Below are 20,621 nucleotides of genomic sequence, written 5' to 3'. Positions count from 1 at the left end.
TCTGAATCAGGATAGAAAATGTTCTAAATAATTTAGAAGCTCTTTCCAAATTTTAATCACTGTTAATCCTAAAATCAAATCCCAGCAAGAAACTAGATAATACATTTATTGTTAAATTCTGCAACTTTAAAAACTTACACTATATTCTAAATTCTATAGATGGTCATTTACATTAGGAGTCAATCAGAGGACAACATAGCTTCACATCAGTCTGCTAAAATTGGCATTCTTTGTTACAGACCTGTGCGACTGACCTGCAGACCAAAGCTGACCGATTGGTTCAGATGAGCATATGCTCTTCATTGGCACGGAAATTCCCCAAACTAACAATTATAGGGGAGGAGGTAAGAGTTGTCAGGAACAGAATATTCCTTTAATCCCTGTTTACCATATAGGCTTATAATGAACACTATAAGGGTTTATATACTATTACGATTTAAACATTATGTCTTGTATTAACATAAAAATCATTACATTTCTTAGATTTGGAGGAAATACTGATTTTAAAATATTTTGCTCCATTTCTGAGACAGATGCTTCAATTCTTGGCTATAAAAGATACTGTTATCATCCTCGGCATACAAACTTTAAGATGGTGGGAGTTCTAGAACTTTGGATTAAAACGGGTTTTGTTTTGTTTTTAATTAAGCTAATCTAAAACCATGTAGCCTTGAAAGTGAAAGAACTGACATCTCATGTGAACAAGAGAGCAGAAGTATCTGATGTCAGAGCATCTTGTTTAAATACTAATACTTAAAAAGACTTTTTAAATCCTGTTCAGGATAATGAAGTTGAGAACAGTTAGTCATTTTAAAAAAATGATTGTTTTTGCAATTGTATTAGGTTTGCTTTAAAAGTTGTAAGTGTAAGATAAACAGGAAGGGCTAGCAAACGCTCTCATGCCATGCCTCTGCTACTGAGAGAAATGGTACTCTCTAAATACTAAGCATTTTAATAACTGTCAGTATTACCTCTGCTTTAGGATCTGCCCTCTGAGGAAGTGGATCAAGAGCTGATTGAAGATGGGCAGTGGGAGGAAATACTGAAGCAACCATGTCCATCACAGTACAGTTCTATTAAAGAGGAAGATGTAAGATCCGTATTTATACTTTATACTCTGTGTTTCTTACCATAGTAGAGGACATAAAACTTCCCTGCAAGATGACAAGTTGGTATTTGTAAAATAAGGGCAACTGAAAAGCTTGAAATCTCTGAAGGTATCAAGTAACCCTATGGAATGTCTGATCTGTTGATTTATAGTTCAGTTTCACATCTTGATGGTTGCCTTCTACTCTGAAAGTACTGAAAATACTTATAGAGAGGAAGTCTAATTTGTTGTTTAGTAAATTTGGTGGTAAAACATTACATTGATAATTGAGGCTGGAAAAAGATGAAACAGCTTGCTACCTTTTATTATTAGAAGGCTGTAAAAATCATGCCACTTTCTGGTTACAGTTGCTTAAGTTAAATCTGTCACTTCAGATAACCACCACTTCTTCAGTTTCCTAATTTTAAATAATTTTAAACATATTCATTGAATACTTACTATAAGCAAGCACTTGGCTCTGTGGTACAAAAGATACACAAAAAATGGGACATGGTTTCTTGTATCAAAAATAGGCTGTCACTCACAAATTCACATCAAGCATTGCAGTTTTATTGGTAAATGGCAGCTTGTACTGAATCATGTTAAAAGTCCTAAGCAGAAGGAATTTCTTTCTTAATCTGCTGCCCGTTTATCAACTGTCACTTTTTTCTTGGCTTATATAAGGATGCTTCAGAAAGTTCATGGAAATGCATATTATGAAAACTGGATAAGGCAGGCATTGGCACAGCCGTTAAGACACAGATTGGGACACTTGCATCCCATATGGGAGTCCATGGGGTCAAGTCCTGGCTCCACTTCTGATTCCAGCTTCCTATTAATGTGTACTCTGAAAGGCAGCACTAGATGGCTCAAGTACTTAGTGCGTGCCACCCATGTGGGAGACCTGAATTGAGATCTGGGGCTCCTGACTTCAGCTTGGCCCAGCCTGGCATTTGGGGAATGATGCCATAGATGGAAGATACCTGTCTTTCTCTCTCTGCCTTTCAAATAAAATTTTAAAAACTGCATGGATTTCAGAAAAATTTTACACCAAAATAAACTGATCTTTTAAATCCATTTTTCCCTCTACTTTTTGATGTCACCTTATATGAACGATGTCCTTAAGGTAATCTGAGTATATTTTTTAAATCAACATTTATAGGTAAAAAGGAGTGCCAACCACACATTGTTCAAAACATTTTTGCTGGCACATTGAAAGTTTTGCCATACTATCATCTAGAGCTCAGTGTCCATGACCTTGTGCCTAGTATAGAAGTGACAGTAAACTTTTATCAAGTTAAGCATGTTGGGACCAGAGCTGTGTCACAGAAGGTTAAAGCCCCACCCTGCAGTGCTGGCATCTCATATGGGCACCGGTTTGAGTCCCAGCTGCTCCACTTCTGATACAGCTCTCTGCTGTAGCCTGGGAAAGCAGTAGAGGATGGTCCAAGTCCTTGGGCCCCTGCACCTGGCTCTGGATCAGCTCAACTCTGGCTGTTGTGGCCATTGGGGGATTAAACCAGCAGAATGGAAGACCTCTCTCTCTCGCTCTCACTCTGCCTCTTTCAAATAAATAAAATAATTCTTTAAAAGGGGGGGGGGGCAGTGCTGTGGCATAGCGGGTAAAGCCACCACCTATAGTGCTGGCATCCCATATGGGCGCCAGTTCGAGTCCTGGCTGCTCTACTTCCAATTCAGCTTTCTGCTATGGCCTGGGAAAGCAGTAGATGGCCCAACGCCTTGGGCCCCTGTACCCGTGTGGGAGACTAGGAAGAAGCTCCTGGCTCCTGGCTTCGGATTAGTCCAGCTCTGGCCATTGCATCTATTTGGGGAATGAACCAACAGATGGAAGACTTCTCTCTCTGCCTCTCGTTCTCTCTCTGTGTAACTCTGACTTTCAGGTAAATAAAATAAATTTTAAAATAAAAATAAGAAATAAAAAATAAAAAAGGTAAGTGCTCGCTTCAGCAGCACATATACTAAAAAAAAGTTAAGCATATAATATTTAAAATTCTTAAATCATACTTTTTTCTAATTCAAATGGACTTTTTCTATAATTAGAAAAATAATAAGGTGGATTTTTTTTTTTTGACAGGCAGAGTTAGACAGTGAGAGAGAGAGAGACAGAGAAAAAGGTCTTTCTTTTCTGTTGGTTCACCCCCCAAATGGCCGCTATGGCCGGAGCACTGCGCTGATCCGAAGGCAGGAGCCAGGTGCTTCCTCCTGGTCTCCCATGTGGGTGCAGGGCCCAAGCACTTGGGCCATCCTCCACTGCACTCTTGGACCGCAGCAGAGAGTTGGCCTGGAAGAGGGGCAACCGGGACAGAATCTGGCGCCCTGACTGGGACTAGAACCCGGGGTGCCGGCACTGCAGGCAGAGGATTAGCCAAGTGAGCCGCGGCGCCGGCCAATAAGGTGGATTTTTTAATATCACATTACTGATGTTATTATCTTAAGCCATCTATAACATAAATCTAAAAAACAGTCATTTTACTCTATTAAATCTACTTTTGGAAATTTGATTAAAATATTTCTCCTTTTTTTTTTTTTTAAAGCTTGTGGTCTGGGTTGATCCCTTAGATGGTACCAAGGAGTATACTGAAGGTTGGTATCTCTATTTGTACTTGACAGAAGTAGGACTAGGATGTGACATTTAGCTGTAAGTATTTGAGGTGCTGTATGAAACGTTGGTACCCTGTTTTTCTCTAAAGCTGTATTTGTGCTCCTGGTATCCAATTATTGTCATAAATCAGTAATTATCAAAACAAAAGAAGAAACTTCATCTCTTTCAAACACCACCCCCTATATAACTCTACCAGTCCACAACTCTGAGTCCCCTAGATGAGAATAACTCACATTTTAAATCAGCGTTACCAATGGAACTATACCAGATCTCCAGCTTTCCAGGGGGAGAAAAACGATGACAAACACAGCTATGTTGCCCTTGCTCTGCTGCCACCTTCCCATGCCTTCCTGTTCACTCTCCCCTCCTCTGGGAATGACTTTCTCCACACCCTCATCTTTTTTTATTTTAATATTTATTTATTTATTTATTTATTTGAAAGGCAGGGTTACCGAGAGGCAGAAGCAGAGAGCGAGAGGTCTTCCATCCACTGGTTCACTCCCCAAGTGTCTGCAATGGCCAGAACTGGTTGGATCTGAAGCCAGGAGCCAGGAGCTTCCTCTTGGTCTCCCACGTGGGTGCAGGGGCCCAAGGATTTGGGCCATCTTCCACTACTTTCCCAAGCCATAGCTTAGAGCTGGATGGGAAGTAGAGCAGCCGGGACTTGAAATGGAACCCATATGGGATGCTGGCACTGCAGGCGGCAGCTTTACCTGCTGCGCCACAGCTCCGGCCCCATACACCCTCATCTTTAAAGATAAGTTTTGAAACAGTACAATATTTCTCCTTTCTGAAGTGATCTAAGGTGAGAAAAATTAGAAGTAGCTTAGAATTTTATTTTTTAAAGTAAGATCCACATAGATTTTCTTATTGGTTCTCAGCTTCATAGCTTAAAGAAAATTCTCATAATTACTAGAAAAAACTCTCCTTAAGGAGACATTTCTTTAATGAATTAATCATATAGTATGTTTGTGCAAGTATATATTTGTACATGTTTACTTATAACATCATTCATTGAGAAATAGGAAAATTCTGGGCAACTTTATTATGTTTAAAAGCACTGAGAAAGCTTATTTAGGTCTTGATTTCCATATCCAGAGACTTTGACTTAAAAGTTCTAGGAAAGAGATTGAGAAGATATGTGTCTTGAAAATTGTAATAGTTCTAATACTCCTAGGTAGTCCATATACCCCACTTTGAGACACCTTGCTTTAGAGGTATGAAATGCAAGTCTAGAGAGAAATCCAGGAACATAAAGTGACGCATCAGGTAAGAGTGAGCTGGAGAGTGGTGGAAGGGACATAGAGGGACCTAATGATAATAGCTGCAGTTCTGGATGCTTTATTTAATTGGTTTACAAATTGTACTCATGAGATCATGGTTATCAATTAAATTAAGTGGCCAAAGACTCAATTTCTATCTTCGGCCAGTCCCCTTATAATTTTGTGCTCTTTGCATAAGTAGAATTGACTATGGATGCATTATTGCAAATTATTTACCTTTATTGCAAAGTAACTTGAAGTAGTTGCTGTACTGATGATGAGTGATATGTGAGAAAGTTATATAATTGATGTTAACTTTTTCTGTATAGGCCTTCTTGACAATGTAACAGTTCTTATTGGAATTGCTTATGAAGGAAAAGCCATAGCAGGAATTATTAACCAGCCATATTACAACTACCAGGTAATACTATAAATGATGCAAAAATATTTTACTGTATGAACAGTTACTGTGGCATATGCTTCCTGATGTCATCTTATCCAGTGATTCCTAGCTTGGTTGTACATGCAATCACATGGGGAGTATTTCAAAATACAGATTTCCAGGTCATACCCCAGCCTTACTGAATCAGAACTTCTAGGGATGTTGGTACCAGGAATATATACTTAGGTGTATGTACACATTTATAATGTATGCATTGTATTATTTTTATCTGTGCTTTATGATTGAAGTGCAGAACTTTGGGAATTTCTGACATGATTCTTGATTAGCTTGGTCATCAAGACATTTGATTTACAGTTGGTTCTTAAAGTGCATTTAAAAGTGAACCTTTTCAAGCAAAAAAAAAATGCTAGCCATGTTGTTTTCCTGGTAATACTCCGTTGTGTCTAAATGGTAGTCAGTATTGGTAACAACTAAATATGCTTTTGCACTCTTTTCTCATATTTTATATCTTCTGATCTGCTGTGACTTTCTATTATACATCAAAGAAAACTGTCTTCCTTAAAAGCAAGAGACTATTATAATTTCATAGCAAGAATATACCATTAGATTACATTAAATTTTAAAGGAAATTGTTGAGATAAAATACTTAAGATATTTACATTGATGTGACCTTGATAGAACTTTAGAGAAACAATACTTCCAGGGTGAGGACTGTTACTTCTGAATTTCCAGTTTGAGTTAACAGCAGGATAAATCTTTACATTTACTTTTCCTGCTATTTATGATTATAAATTTTATTTGTGATCATGTATTTCTTAGAACTTAACCAAAATAGTTATACATGATTGGAAGAGTCCTACTGAATTGCTTAAGTGTCCATTAATTATTTTAATAGGACTTTAATGTTTATATAGTATTATATGCAGATACAAGTTTGTGGTTTTTATGTGAACTTTAAAGTAAGTCAGTGTTACTTAAAAGAAGGGCATTTAGTTCATAGAAGTCATTGTAATGCATGTCACCTTTCAACAAAGAAAAAGATCTAAATGACTAGGAGTTGTTGATAATTTTCCTCACTTCTTTCTGAGATTAGAAAAACTGTATTCATTTTCCACAGAACAATGAAAAGCAGAAGTTAAGGGAAGACAGGAGTGAAGCAAAGGTGAGAAAAATAGCTAGGGTTCTGGTTCTGGTAGTGAGTAAAGAAGTAGGCAGTTTGTGGTTCCCTGGGTAGCCACTGTCCATCCTATGTACCAGCTCATTCTTTCCCTTTCTGCTTCTTTTCATTATCTCTCCCTTTGTCTCATTCCCTTTTGTATACTCTCCTTACCTCTCTTTTGCTTATGCCTTAAATTAGTTACAGTGAATAGCAGTAGAAAAGTTGCCTGTCTGTATTGGTGATATTTAAGGCTAAATTTTAAAAAACCATCATCATCATAATTATAATAGCTAAAATCCAACAGGAACTTAAGAGCTTCCTGTGTGTTGCTAGGCTCAAAAGATTCACATATATTATCTCATTTAATACTCACCACACCCTTTAAGATAACCATTACCCCCATATTAAAGAAGAGAATGTATAGACATTTAGGCTAGTGGTTAAGATGTCTGTGTTCCATATCAGAATATCTGGGTTTATTGTTCAGCACTGGCTCCTGACTCCAGCTTCCTCCTAATGTGGCTATTGGGAGGCAGCAGTGATGGACCACGTGACTGGGTTCCTGCCACCCACATAGGAGACCAGGACTGAGTTTCCCAGCCGCTGGACTGTTATGGGCATTTGGAGGAATGAATCAGCAAATGGGAGCACCTTCTCTCTATGTGTCTCTTTGCATTTCAAAAAAATAAATAATCTAAAATAAAGAAAACTGAGGCAATTAATGTGCTCAAGGTCACCCCAGTTGGTAAATGGCAGAGCTAAGATTCAAACTCAGGCCCAGTCCTTACTGTACTCAACATTGCTCTGTTGAGCCAGAAAAAAGACTTAACAATTCAAACTTTATTATGGCTTCTAACAGACTCTGAAGCTGATAGGCACTTACAGAAAATGACATGGCATAGTGTCATTTAAATTTTATATGTGCCATATAAATTTAATTTAAATTTTTTATGTGCCATTATAAAGTTTAATTAACAGAAGATGAAACATTAGCTTTTGTTACCCTCAGAAAATTGGTGCAGAGCCTTTGCAGGAGAGAGACAATGAGATCAGGAGTCCTGAGTAAGGCCAAATGGCTGTATCATGGGATTGCATTCCCTGAAGCCTACTTCCTTCCACTGGTGTTGATCCTAAGGGCACTTCTTAGTACCATTCCACCTATCCCCATGCCTCCTTCTCAGAGAGCCTTACTTAAAACATAAGCATATTACACTCTGACAGCACCCAGGACAAATAAGGTGATATGTTTGAAAACATTTTGACAAGTAAACTCAGGCAGACCAATTGAGTATGAAGAATAGCAGTTTTGGGAGTGGGTGCATGGCCTAGTGGTTAATATGCCCATGTCCATGACTGGCACTGTGATGTAGGCAATACCAAGATCCCATATAGGTGCTGATTCAAGTCCTGGCTGCTCTTCTCCTGATCCAGCTCCCCACTAATGTGGGGACTACCTGGATTTGATTGCCAGCCTCAGCTCCTGACTTTAACTTCCTGCTAATGCGGACCCTGGGATGCAGGGCGATGGCTCACGTCATTGGTTTCCTGCCATCCATGTGGGAAACCTGGGTTGTGTTCTGGACTCCCAGCTTGTTGTAGCATTTGGGAAGTAACCCAGGTGATGAGCGCTCTCTTTTTTTAATCTCTCTGCCTCTCAAATAAAGAAAAATTTTTAAAATTTAAAAATAAAAAGAATACCAGTTTTGAACACAGATGAGCCCAGTGCTCATTATGTATTAGAATCCTGATTCTGGTCATTTCATGATTCCAAATACCATCTTTCTCATAAGGATGATAATACATATTTCATGGAGTTGGTCTGAGAATGGAATGAGATAATACATGTAAAGCATGTAGTATGATGCCTGATACAATAAAATATATGTTCAGTAAAATATGCCTATAACTCTATAACGTATGCCCTCTGTATTAATATTGTTGTATTTTGATGGCTCCTAATTATTTTATGTATCTGTTTTACTTTCCCTGAAATACAGGTTATTTTTGTCCATATACAAGTATATAAGGGTACTTCAAAAAGTTTGTGGAAAATGAAAAGATAAGTTTATTCTGGTGCAAAAAATTTTGAAAGCCATGAATGGTTTTATTAGGGCCAGTGCTGTGGCCAGTGCTGTGGCATTGTGAGTAAAGCCACTGCCTGCTGGTGCTAGCATCCCATATAGGCATCGGTTCAAGTCCCAGCTGCTCCACTTCCTATCCAGCTCTCTGCTAATGTGCCTGGGAAAGCAGTAGAAGATATGCAAAGTCCTTGGGCCCCTGCACCCACATGGGAGATCTGGAAGAAGTTCCTGGCTCCTGGCTTCAGATCGGCCCAGCTCCAGGGGAGTGAACCATGGATGGAAGACCTTTCTGTCTCTGCCTCTGCCTCTCTATCACTCTGCCTTCCAAATAAATACATATTTTTAAAAACTAGGGTCCTCATTCTAGTCACCTTGTGATTTAAAAGATTTATTTATTTATTTATTTGAAAGGCAGAGTGACAGAGAGGGAGAGACTGAGTTTTCATCTGCTGGATCACTCCTCAAAAGGCTGCAAAAGCCAGATCTGGGCCAGGCTGAAGCCAGGATCCAGGAACTCCATCCTGGTCTCCCACATGGGTGGCAGAGGCCCAAGTTCCAGGGCCATCTCCCACTGCCTAGGAGCAGGTAGCTGAATTGAAGCAGAGTAGCCAGGACTTGAACTGGGATCTGAAAATGGGATTCCAGTTTTGTAAGAGGCATCTTAATTCTCCATGCCATAACACTGGCCGCCCATGCATAGTTTTTGATGATATACATCTTATTTTCCATGAGCTTTCTGAAGACTTATCGTATATAACAATGTATGTAAAAATTGTGAGTTCTTCAAAAGAAAATAGATTGTATGAATGTATCATCATTGCCATTTTGCCACTACAGTCGTCAGTAAAATACTAATCTGACCCCATTATCCATACCTACTCTTTGCTGTCAGTGTATTAGCTATAGGCTTAGAGCAGCAAAATACATTCTCCCTATTACCTAGTCCCTTGGTAACATGACCTTTATTGTTCCTTGCATAATGATAAATAGCAATGAAGACATGGTATTTCCTGTCCTGGGGGCTTCAGTACCTTTTGAAAAATGGGTACTTTCAAATAAAACAGAGATCCTTAGACAATTCAGATTATAATTCAGATTATGAATCAGTATGTGGTGGTTCCTTTCCTGAGGACTCTAGGGAACAATCCAAAATTCCCTTCAGCCCCTTAGGAACTCGTGACCAAAATGACGTGACCAATCAGCTGATTTTCTCAGGAAAAGCTGTCGGTGATATTCTTATATTTTATAACCTTGACATGTTTTCATTTTTATAGTTAACTCTACCTAAATATTCCATATTCTAAATTTGTTAACTGTAACAGTATAACTATTCCATTAATGGCTAATGTTTTCTTCTCTAAATGATTACAAGCTTTGTTGTTGTTTACATAGGCAGGACCAGATGCTGTGTTGGGGAGGACAATCTGGGGAGTTTTAGGTTTAGGTGCCTTTGGGTTTCAACTGAAAGAAGCCCCTGCTGGGAAACATATTGTCACCACTACTCGATCCCACAGCAACAAGTTGGTTACCGACTGTGTTACTGCAATGAATCCTGATGATGTGCTGCGAGTGGGAGGAGCCGGAAATAAGGTAGGAAAAAGATCTGTCATCTGCTCTGAAATGCAACTGAATCACTGGAGGAAATACTGAACTTTTTCAGAACTTGAAATAAGAGCTTAAGAGAAGGGATTAAAGAGTGTGATTTGTTACCAATTATACATTTCAGCTACATCTCAATTTAAAGGAGATTTCATAAAATTCAGGTCATTTTTAGTGTTAGTAAAATTCATCAAGGCAGGACCCCACACCTCTTATTAAGGACCCTCCTAGGATATACCCTAGACCTTCTACAGGTTCACAGGACAGGCCTGCCAACCCCTTCCTGGTAACTCCCCTTCCCTATCCCCCGATTCTTTCATCCAGGCTTCCAACCTCTTGAGAAAATTGTGAAATGGGACACAATTTGATCTACATCCCTAGCCCCAATCTTTTTTCATCTGATTGTCCCTTGCATATCATCATGATGAATCCTCTGAGGTATCCCAAATTCAACATGTGCCACGGAAGCTGTTCCTCTTTTTTCCCATCCCTACATGTGTTCCTTTTCCTAATCGTTATCTGGTTAATGGCACCACCATTTTCCTAACTGCCCTATCAGGACATCTGAAAGTCACCCTTGATGTCTCCTTTCTTCAAATCCTATCAGTCTGGTCCTACCCATCTAACTTGGAACTATTTCCCTGATGTCTCCATTTCAATTGCCAGTATCCTAGCTTATCCTAGCTGCAACCTGTCATTTCTCACACAGAATACTGAAGTCGTCTCCCTGTTCAGTCTAGTCCACAAATGTTACCAGAACAATTAAAAATGGAAAAAGTTATCCCCTGTCCCAAATGCTTGGATGATTCCTAATCACAAGAATTTAAAATCCAAGCCTATCAGCATGGAATGTAGTCTTCTGTATCCTCATCTCATACTTGGGTTCTAGTGATACTGAATGGTGTGGAGGTCCAGACACATGTGTATTTTTCACTTGAGTGCCCAACAACAGGAAGGCAAATAATAATTAATCACTGAACTGAAGAACTCATTTCTCTTGTTTTAGAAGCAATACTCAACTGTTTTTGGTGCTCCTAAAAGCATTTACTGATAACAGTGAAGAATGAGAATTAAAACTTGGAAAAAATATACAACATTTCAAAGTGAAAATTATTTCTGGTCTTCACTATAGTAGAAATAGTGACAGGTGTGATTTCTCTTTGCCACTGTTGTAATCACAAAAGCCTATTAACTCTTATTCTCAAAGGACACCACTCTCCTAATAAATAAAGTGTCCATCCTTGTATGTCTCTTCTCCTCTTGAAAAGCCTTGTTGGACAGTTCTTAACTTTTTTACATCAAGGGCCCCCTTGAGGATCTGCAGCCCCTCTCCACTCAAAAAACAGACCTGCAATAGTTCTTCAGATAATATTAGACTTGACACATTTGTTCAATGAAAGAAAACCCTAGGACTGGCACTGTGGCATAGTAGGTTAAGCATCCACCTGCGGCACCAGCATCCCATAAGGGCACCAGTTCCAGTCCCAGCTGCGCCACTTCCGATCCAGTTCCCTGCTGATGGCCTGGGAAAGCAGTGGAGAATGGAACAAGTGCTTGGGCACCTGCACCCACATGGGATACACAGAGGAAGCTCCTGGCTCAGCGCCAGCTGTTGCAGCCATTTGGGGAATGAACCAGTGGATGGAAGACCTCTCTCTCTCTCTCTCTCTCTCTCTCTATCTATCTCTGCAACTATGTCTCTCAAAGCAAATAAATAAATAAATATTTAAAAATAACAAAAAAATGTATTACTCAAAGTCTAGGATAGACATTGAGGTACAACAGGTTAAGCCACCTCTTGGGATGCATCTCATATTGGAATCTTACCCCTGCTTCCAGTATAGCTTCCTGCTTAATGCACACTCTAGAAAGCAGCTGGTGATAGCTCATGTTGTTAGGTCCCTGCCATCTACATCAGAGACATGGACAGAGCTCCTGGCTCCTGGCTTCTATGTGCCTCGGACCCAGTTGTTGCAGGTGTTTGTCGAGCGAACCAGCAGATTGTAGACTGATTGATTTCTCTCTCTCTCTCTCTCTCTCTCTCTCTCTCTCTTTCTGTCACTCCTTCAAATAAGAATAAATAACTAGACATTTTTTTAAAAAAGGCTACAACAAGGTTGAAATGTTTGTGAATAGTACCTAAAAAAAATACTTGATTATTTCATGTTCACTGAGATTTTCCTCATTCTCTCAGTCTGGTCTTTTCATGTGAATACTGAATTCTGTAGTAATAATGATTTTATAATATAACTAAAAAGGTCAATGATTGTTGAAAACTTGAATAGCAACTCACTATTTAGAGTCATTCAGGTTCTATCAGTGACCTCAATTTTGTATGAGCATTACAGGAAATATTAGGATGGCTATTTAAAAGTTTTTGTATTTGGTAGTGGAAACAGCATAGATATAATTTTGAAGAATTAGGAAAGTACTTGTCAGACCAGTCAACATTGAGCATCTGTTAGGACTTGTCACAATTTGTATGTTATTTACTGCTTGCTATTTCTCTTTGCTTTATTCAATAATGATCAATATTTTAGAAGTTAAAAAATGTTTTTACATAAATATATATTGCTTTTTACTAAGAAAAATAACATTAAATAAGAAAATCTTAATTTATCTAACTTGGAATATGTAGAGTGTTCAGATATCTTTTGTAGTTTATTTTACCAGTTTTTCCCCTTCAGATTGCTGTCTTATTATGCATCTATTCTATTTCTTCATAATACTGGTATCATTTAAATCTGCTAACAGCTTTCACCCATTAAGTATGACAGAATATGATTGATGAGCTATCCTTCGTAGAATCAAGCAATTTTTCTTATTTGTGCTTCAAACATGAAAAGGATATTTGAGGGATATTGAGGGATAATTATTATTTCTTACCTTACAGATAATTCAGCTGATTGAAGGCAAAGCCTCTGCTTATGTATTTGCAAGTCCTGGATGTAAGAAATGGGATACCTGTGCCCCGGAAGTCATTTTACATGCTGTAGGAGGTTGGTCCATTTTATTTGGGGGAATCATAGTATTTATATTATGCTAAGACATAGTATTTTAGTGGTTTCACTTTACCTGGATTCTTTGGACATAAAAACTAGAAGGAAACTTAAGAGATTATCCAGTCCACATCTCTCATTTCATAGATGGAAAAGTAGGTTTTCAGCACATTTATTTTTCTTTAGTTATAGTTTCTTTTTTGATTGTCAATCTACATACATTTTTATAGCTTTAATATTTTGGAATTTTTTCCTAGAAAAGTAGAATGTTCATCATCATTTAGTCTCTTTCAAGACAGTATTGATGAATTTCTCATTACTGGTACTAAAGATCATAGAGCTAGAATTTTTAAAAAACCTGACCGAAAATATGTACAAATGCACTCATAATCATAGTAAGATGATCTTTCAACCTCAGATTGACATCAGTTCATATATACTGTTCTAAGCAATGCCTTTTAAAATCCCTGTAAAATTTTTTTAAAGGCAGTAAAATACTTAATTTTTTCTGTCATTTCTACTAAAATACTATTTTATCAATCTTGGCATGTTGTATGATGAGGAGGTTAGACTGTGTGTCATTACTCTTTTTTCTTATTAGGAATGTAAACTTTAATATAATACAGTTAGGAATGTGAAATGAAATTATATTATACACTTAACATTGCATGAGCTCACTACACATAAACTCTTACCAAATCAAGTGTAACATGAAATAATAGAATGAAGAAGACATTTTAGAAATTGTGATTTCTGATGATGAAGTATAACCAATAGGAATGATTGACACCTTGAGAAAAGGAAATTGATTGATTACTGACAAATACAAATTGAAAATGCTAAATGAAAAGAATCTTAATTGGAGACAAAAAATAATTCTTTGGTTACAATTTTTCTATATTCTCAAATTTTAATTGAATTAAAATTTTAACCTTTATAGTTGCTTGCTATTTTTATTCTAAATTTATTGGCTATTATTGAATAGGGAAACAAAAGGCAATTAAAAACTACTGGCCTGATTCCATTGGCCATTAATGTTGTATTGATGTTTTTTCTACAGGCAAGTTAACTGATATCCATGGAAATGCCCTCCAGTACAACAAGGAAGTGAAGCACATGAACTCTGCAGGAGTCCTGGCTGCACTGAGAAATTATGACTACTATGCGAGTCGAGTTCCAGAATCTGTTAAACAGGCACTTGTTCCTTAAAGGACAATTTCATTTACTTAGCTAGGTAAAGGACTTGTTCATAAAATAATAGATTTTTAAACTAATTGAATGGGATCAGAGCTCCATCTTTATTCATTGTTATTATCAGTGATTTACATTTAGTTATTTAGGATCAAGAAATAGAATTAAAGTATTGAACTCGATTAATCAGCCAGACCAAATTCGTCATCTGGAGAATTTGCAAACCTTAATATGTGATTTTTTTCCTCTTTTTATGTGAAGAAATGAAAAAAGGTTTAGCTCTAGTTGACCATAAGGCTCAGTTGTTGAATCAACATTCCTATTTTATAAAACAGATTTCTTGGGGCCGGTGCTGTGGCATAGTGGGTAAAGCCACCGCCTACAGTGCTGGCATCCCATGTGGACATTGGTTTGAGTCCCAGCTGCTCTACTATGGCCTGAGAAAGCAGTGGAAGATGATGGCCCAAGTCCTTGGGCCCTGCACACACATGGGAGACCTGGAAGAAGCTCTTGGAGCAGAGCTTCCGGAAGAAGCTTCTGGAACAGCTTTCAGGCTGTTGCGGCCAATTGGGGAGTGAACCATCTCTCTCTCTCTCTCTCTCTCTCTCTCTCTGCGTGTAACTCTTTCAAATAAATAAATAAATCTTTAAAAAAAAAGAATACTTACCAAAAAAAAATACTGATTTCTTTAGGACATAGCCCAGTCATTTGTTTGGAATCTCAGTCCTGTTTTCTCAGTGATTTTTAGTATGTTCCTGTTCTATGTACAAATACATATAATGTTATGTATGTTGATTAAACAGATTTATGATGAAAGTTTCTTCAAAATAAATCACTTAATCTTAGTTCTTTTTGTTATTCACAAGCTCTTGTATTTTCAACTATTTAAAAATTATAAATTCTCAGGGCCAGTGTTGTAGCATAGTGTGTTAAGCCAGCACATGCAATTCTGGCATCCCATATGGAATTGCTGGTTCCAGTCCTATCTGCTCTGCTTCCTATCCAGCTCCCTGCTAATGCTCCTGGGAAAGCAGTGGAAGATGGCTGAAATACTTAAGTTCCTGCTACACGCCTGCACGATTGGGATGGAGAACTTGGCTGCTGACTTTGGCCTGGCTCAGCTCGAGCTATTATGGCCATTTGGGAGTGGATGGAAGATCTCTTTGTCTGTCTTTTCGCTATCTGTCACTCTGCCTTTCAAATAGATAATATAACTCTTTAAAAAAAAATTACAGATTCTCTACTTTGGAGGTTAGTTTATTGTATGGCATCTTTATAAAGCTTAACTGGAAAGTTGGATAATTACATTTATTCCTTCTAATGAGAGTTTATAACATTATCAAAATCTGACATTATGCCTATGATTTTATTTTTTAGGTCTCTGTCCATTACCCCCCCCCCCTTTTTTAAATCATTATTATTTGAGAGCCAAAGAGAGAGAGTACTCATCTGCTGGTTTATACCCTAAAGTAACACAATGGCCACAGACAAAGGGAAGAAGCTGGGAGCTGGTAACTCAATTCAGGTCTTCCACAAGGGTGGTAAACATCTGATAACTTGAGCTATCACTGCTGCCTATCAGGGTCTACATTAGCAGAAAGCTGAAGTCAAGTATTGAATCCAGACACTCCAATATGTAATAGGAGCATCTTAGTTGCTAGGCTAAATATCTGTCCCATCCATTGTTTTTAAGATCTCTGTTTGTAGATTAAGCAAATGATTTAAGTTAATAGGATCCACACTCTATGCACATGAGAATCTTTTTTTTTTTTTTTTTTTTAAAGATTCACAGGGTCTGTCTCAGCCATTTTTATTCTGTATATTTTAAGAAGGCTACTTTGGTGACTTTGATAATCATTTAATTATTAGGCTCACCAGATAAGATTATATGGTATTATTTTACAGGGCATCATAATACAACAGAAAGAGGTTTCTGCAGCCCTCACACCTTTAACTGTGCTCTCTTGGAACTGTTCTTATGGTCCTGATTTTCTTCTAGCCCTCTGGCCACTTTTTAATCACCTTTCTTGCTATCTCTTCTTCCTTCCCTTAAGTGTCACAATTCACCAAGATTCTGTTCTAGGCTTTCTACTTTCTCACCAGATCCTGCTTTACCTTCATGGCTTCATGTGGGCATATTGCCCATCAATCCAAAATCTTTTTATCCAGCATAGAACTCTTAAACTCTACATCTACACTCCCAAAAATCTACTTTGATGACTTACCGATACCTCTGAATTACCAGTATTATTTCTAAACAGCTCTTCTTCATTCTTGCCCACTCCTCAAGTTATTTTACAAACACAACATGGTCCTGATAATAGGCTATATTTAAAAATCACTTTCTTGGGGGCTAGTATCATGGTATAGCTGGTAAAGCCTCTGCCTGTGATGCCAGCATCCCATATGGGCACTGGTTTGTGTCCTGGTTGCTCCGGTTCTGATCTAGCTCCCTGCCAATGCCTAAGTAGTGGAAGATGGCCCAAGTGTTTGGGTTCCTGCCAACCACAAGGTGTCAATCAGAGACCTGGATGAAGCTCTTGGCTTTGGCCTGGCCCAGCCCTGGTGGTTGTAGTGTTGTAGCCATCTGGAGAGTGAACAAGCAGATGGAAGATTCTCTCTCCCTCTCTCTCCCCATCTCTCCCTCTTCATCTGTAGCTCTTTCAAATAAATAAATAAATCTTTAAAAAAAGTCACTGCTTTAATTTATTTACTTCCTTGTAAGAAGAGTTCTCCATCTGAACAGTGAACTAAATCTAGTCAAAACAAAGGACAGAAAAAGAAATCAATCAATCAGTTTGGGCAGGCATTTGACTTAGTGGCTAAGATATCACTTGAGACACCTGCATCCCATATTGGAGTGCCTGGGTTCGAGCCCCAGCTCTGCCCCTTATTCCACCTTTCTGCTAATGCATACCCTCTGAGGCAGCAGCTGATGGCTTAAGTGGTTGGGTCACTACCACCCACCTGGGAGACCCAGATTGCATTTCTGGCTCTTGGCTTGTTGCAGGCATTTGTGGAGTGAACCAGTTCATGGGAGCTCACTCCCTATTTCTCTATTTCTCTCTGCTTCTCAACTAAGTAAAAATGTTAAAAAAAAAAAAAAAAAAAAAAAAAAAAAAACAAAGCCACCATATGTAGCATGAGGTTAATTTTAAAGGTATTTCTACAGGCTCTTACATGAAAACCTGAGTTACCCAATTTTTGAGTCTGCATCCTCTTTCCATTCCCATTAATCCTACATTAAACTATACCTTTATACTTCATTATTTCTTTTTTATCTTCAAATTAAATTTATTAAGACATTCAGTTATGTCTGTCAGTCTACACCCATATTTGCTACTAAAAATAAAATACAGTCATGTTCCACATTAGGAATACCAAATCTGAAAATCATTTTATGAGCCAAGCCTATTGTATAAATAAATGACTAGTTTCTGTTCATATCAAAATTCCCATAAAAAATTACATTCCCCCCTCCCCAGTTCTACTGCAGTCATGATGAATGTAAACATTTAAATATGACAATTCCTTGTCAGAGAAAAGGTGCAAAGTCTATTAATAGCTTTAAAAGTAGCATTTGCAAAGTGTGATCATACAGTTTTAAGTACTCAATCCCAAAGTGTAAATGTTTCCATAATTTAACACTGTTTCGATTCAGTTGCTCATAAAGTTCCAGAGTCTCAGATGACAAGAATGCACCCACAGGGCCCCAGTGCCCACCCGCCCCTCCCCTGAAGCACTGGCGAAGGATGAGTGCGTTTCCATCTTTGAGTATGCTTCTACATCTTTGATTTCATTTCAGTGCTGTACAAAACCCAATCATCGGGGCCGGCACTGTGGCACAGCGGGTTAAAGCCCTGGCTTGAAGCGCCAGCATCCCTTATGGGTGCCAGTTCTAGTCCCAGCTGACCCTCTTCTGATCCAGCTCTCTGCTATGGCCTGGGAAAGCAGTAGAAGATGACCCAAGTCCTTGTAACCCTACACCCGCATGGGAGACCCAGAACAAGCTCCTGCCTCCTGGCTTCGGATCGGTTCAGCTTCGGCCATTGCGGCCACCTGGGGAGCGAACCAGCAGATGGAAGACCTCTCTCTCTGTCTCTACCTCTCTCTCTCTAACTCTGTCTTTCAAATAGATAAATCTTTTTAAAAAAAATCATCAGTCCTTGGGCCCTGCACCCCATGGGAGACCAGGATAAGCACCTCCACTCTGCCTGTCAAAAAAAAAAAAAAATCATCAACAGACTGATTTCCAATGAACAGAGGGGAGAGAGGGTATACTTCATTATTTCTGTCTGCAATCACCACAGTGTCTTCCTGAGTAATCTGTCTGCACTGTAGCTCTTCTCCGACTCATCTATCACACTGTCTACAGAGTGACAACCTAGCAATAACGCTTTTTAAATCAAAATCCTTTATGGCTTCCCTTTTCCTTCAGGATAAAATGCAAGTTCTCTATAACAGCATGTGAAGCACTCCATGTCCCAGCTGCTGCTTTCCCCAGCATCACCTCTGATCACCTGTACTGTAGCCACGATCAACCCTTTAAAATTCCCCCTAATACTCTCATCTTGGCTTCCATTCATTCATTCAACAAATACATATACATTGAGCACATGCCATATTATGTTAGACACTGAACGACATAGACACTGAACATTTAGCAGTGAGCATAACACAGCGTTGTCTATTCTTTGTTGAGCCCATGATCTTAGGAAGCAATATAATATGTAAACAGAATTAATCCATAGTGTGGTAAGTGTTATAAAGAGTTCTAGTGGGAATAGCAAGTGCATTTTTGAAGAAGAAAACGAGTAGACAGGAAGACTAAGTGGTTAAAACAGAGTAATTGGAGGAGTTTTGTAAAATATTTTTATCTTGTTGAAAATATTTTAAAGGCTGAAGGGGATGTAGAGTGATTGTTAAAGGGCACAGAGTTTTGGGGCTGATAAAAATGTTCTGGAATTGATTGTGATAACAACTCTGTACTTTAAATAGTTGAACTTTATGGTATGTAAAGTATATCTCAATGAAGCTTTAGAAAAAATTAAACGGCTGCATGTGGCTAGCGCCTACCATATTGTATAGGCATAGCTCTACATATTTTCTTGGTTTATCTCATATTTTAACAGCCACTGGTATCTTTAGCAACACACTGCAACTGAGCACCAGATTTATAATCTACAATTGCTACAAGGATATTTTCACCTAGGCATCTTACAAACATCTCAGTGAATCTTGCACAAAATAACTTGGTCAAACCTGTTTTCCCTGCTGGCTTGCCGCCTTAGATTGACATAATTGTCTCCTGGGTCATCGGACCTGAATTCAGTAATAAACCTAGACATACTTACTTCTCTCTCACCATCTGCTTCCCTGGCACTGTGTATGTCACCGTTGACTCTACTTTTTAAATATGTCCGAAACAGTCTCTAGACTCAATTCTGATTCCACTGCCTTGGTTTAAGCCTTCATCTTTTATCTTCTCCCATATGGGTTGTTGTAATACTGTCTTATTTTTTTTTTACATATTTATTTATTGTTTGAAAGGCAGAGTTACAGAGAGGCAGAGGCAGAGAGAGAGAGAGAGAGAGAGAGAGAGAGGTCTTCCATCTGCGGGTTCACTCCTTAGATAACCACAATTGCCAGAACTGCACTTGTCCGAAGGCAGGAGCCAGGAGTTTCTTCCAGGTCTCCCATGCAGGGGCCCAAGGAGTTGGGCCATCTTCTGCTTTCCCAGGTCATAGCAGAGTCCTGGATCAGAAGTGGGGTGCTGGGACTTGAACAGGCGCCCATATGGGAATGCCGGCACAGCAGATGGTAGCCTCACTCACTAAGACCCAGCGCCAGCCCCCACAATACTATCTTAACTATTTCCATTTCTGCCCATTCCAAACCATGCGCTATTCTGTTATTAAAGTGATCTTCCTGGCTGGCGCCACGGCTCACTTGGCTACTCTTCCGCCTGCTGCACCGGCACCCTGGGTTCTAGTCCCGGTTGGGGTGCTGGATTCTGTCCCGGTTGCTCCTCTTCCAGTCCAGTGCTCTACTGTGGCTCGGGAAGGCAGTGGAGGATGGCCCAAGACTTGGGCCCTGCACCCGCATGGGAGACCAGGAGAAGTACCTGGCTTCTGGCTTCGGAGCCAGCGCACCAGCAGTGACAGCCATTTGCGGGGTGAACCAACGGAAAAGGAAGACCTTTCTCTCTGTCTGTCTC

The 20,621-nt window shown here is 39.0% G+C and overlaps 1 protein-coding gene across 4 annotated transcripts in view; it reads left to right on the top strand.

The window, feature by feature from the left end:
* BPNT1 (3'(2'), 5'-bisphosphate nucleotidase 1) overlaps nt 1–15,249 on the top strand; it is a 28,324-nt gene extending 13,075 nt beyond the window's left edge. For 2 of the 4 annotated variants that reach the window (XM_008268412.4, XM_008268413.4), the window contains 8 exons: nt 240–344; nt 983–1,090; nt 3,643–3,691; nt 5,302–5,393; nt 6,493–6,537; nt 10,008–10,205; nt 13,108–13,213; nt 14,274–15,249. In XM_008268412.4, the coding sequence (XP_008266634.1) occupies nt 240–344; nt 983–1,090; nt 3,643–3,691; nt 5,302–5,393; nt 6,493–6,537; nt 10,008–10,205; nt 13,108–13,213; nt 14,274–14,422 (852 nt within the window). In that variant the 3' untranslated portion in view covers nt 14,423–15,249. The remainder of the gene's footprint in view (nt 1–239; nt 345–982; nt 1,091–3,642; nt 3,692–5,301; nt 5,394–6,492; nt 6,538–10,007; nt 10,206–13,107; nt 13,214–14,273) is intronic. The other 2 variants (XM_002717505.5, XM_070055335.1) reach the window with 1 other exon arrangement.
* The last annotated feature ends 5,372 nt before the right edge of the window (nt 15,250–20,621 follow it).

The sequence above is a fragment of the Oryctolagus cuniculus genome, chromosome 13 (genome assembly GCF_964237555.1).
Source record: "Oryctolagus cuniculus chromosome 13, mOryCun1.1, whole genome shotgun sequence".
In the NCBI taxonomy this organism is placed as follows: domain Eukaryota; kingdom Metazoa; phylum Chordata; class Mammalia; order Lagomorpha; family Leporidae; genus Oryctolagus; species Oryctolagus cuniculus.
The sequence above is the reverse complement of the archived record's forward strand: the minus strand, read 5'-3'. Positions and strand labels throughout refer to the sequence as shown.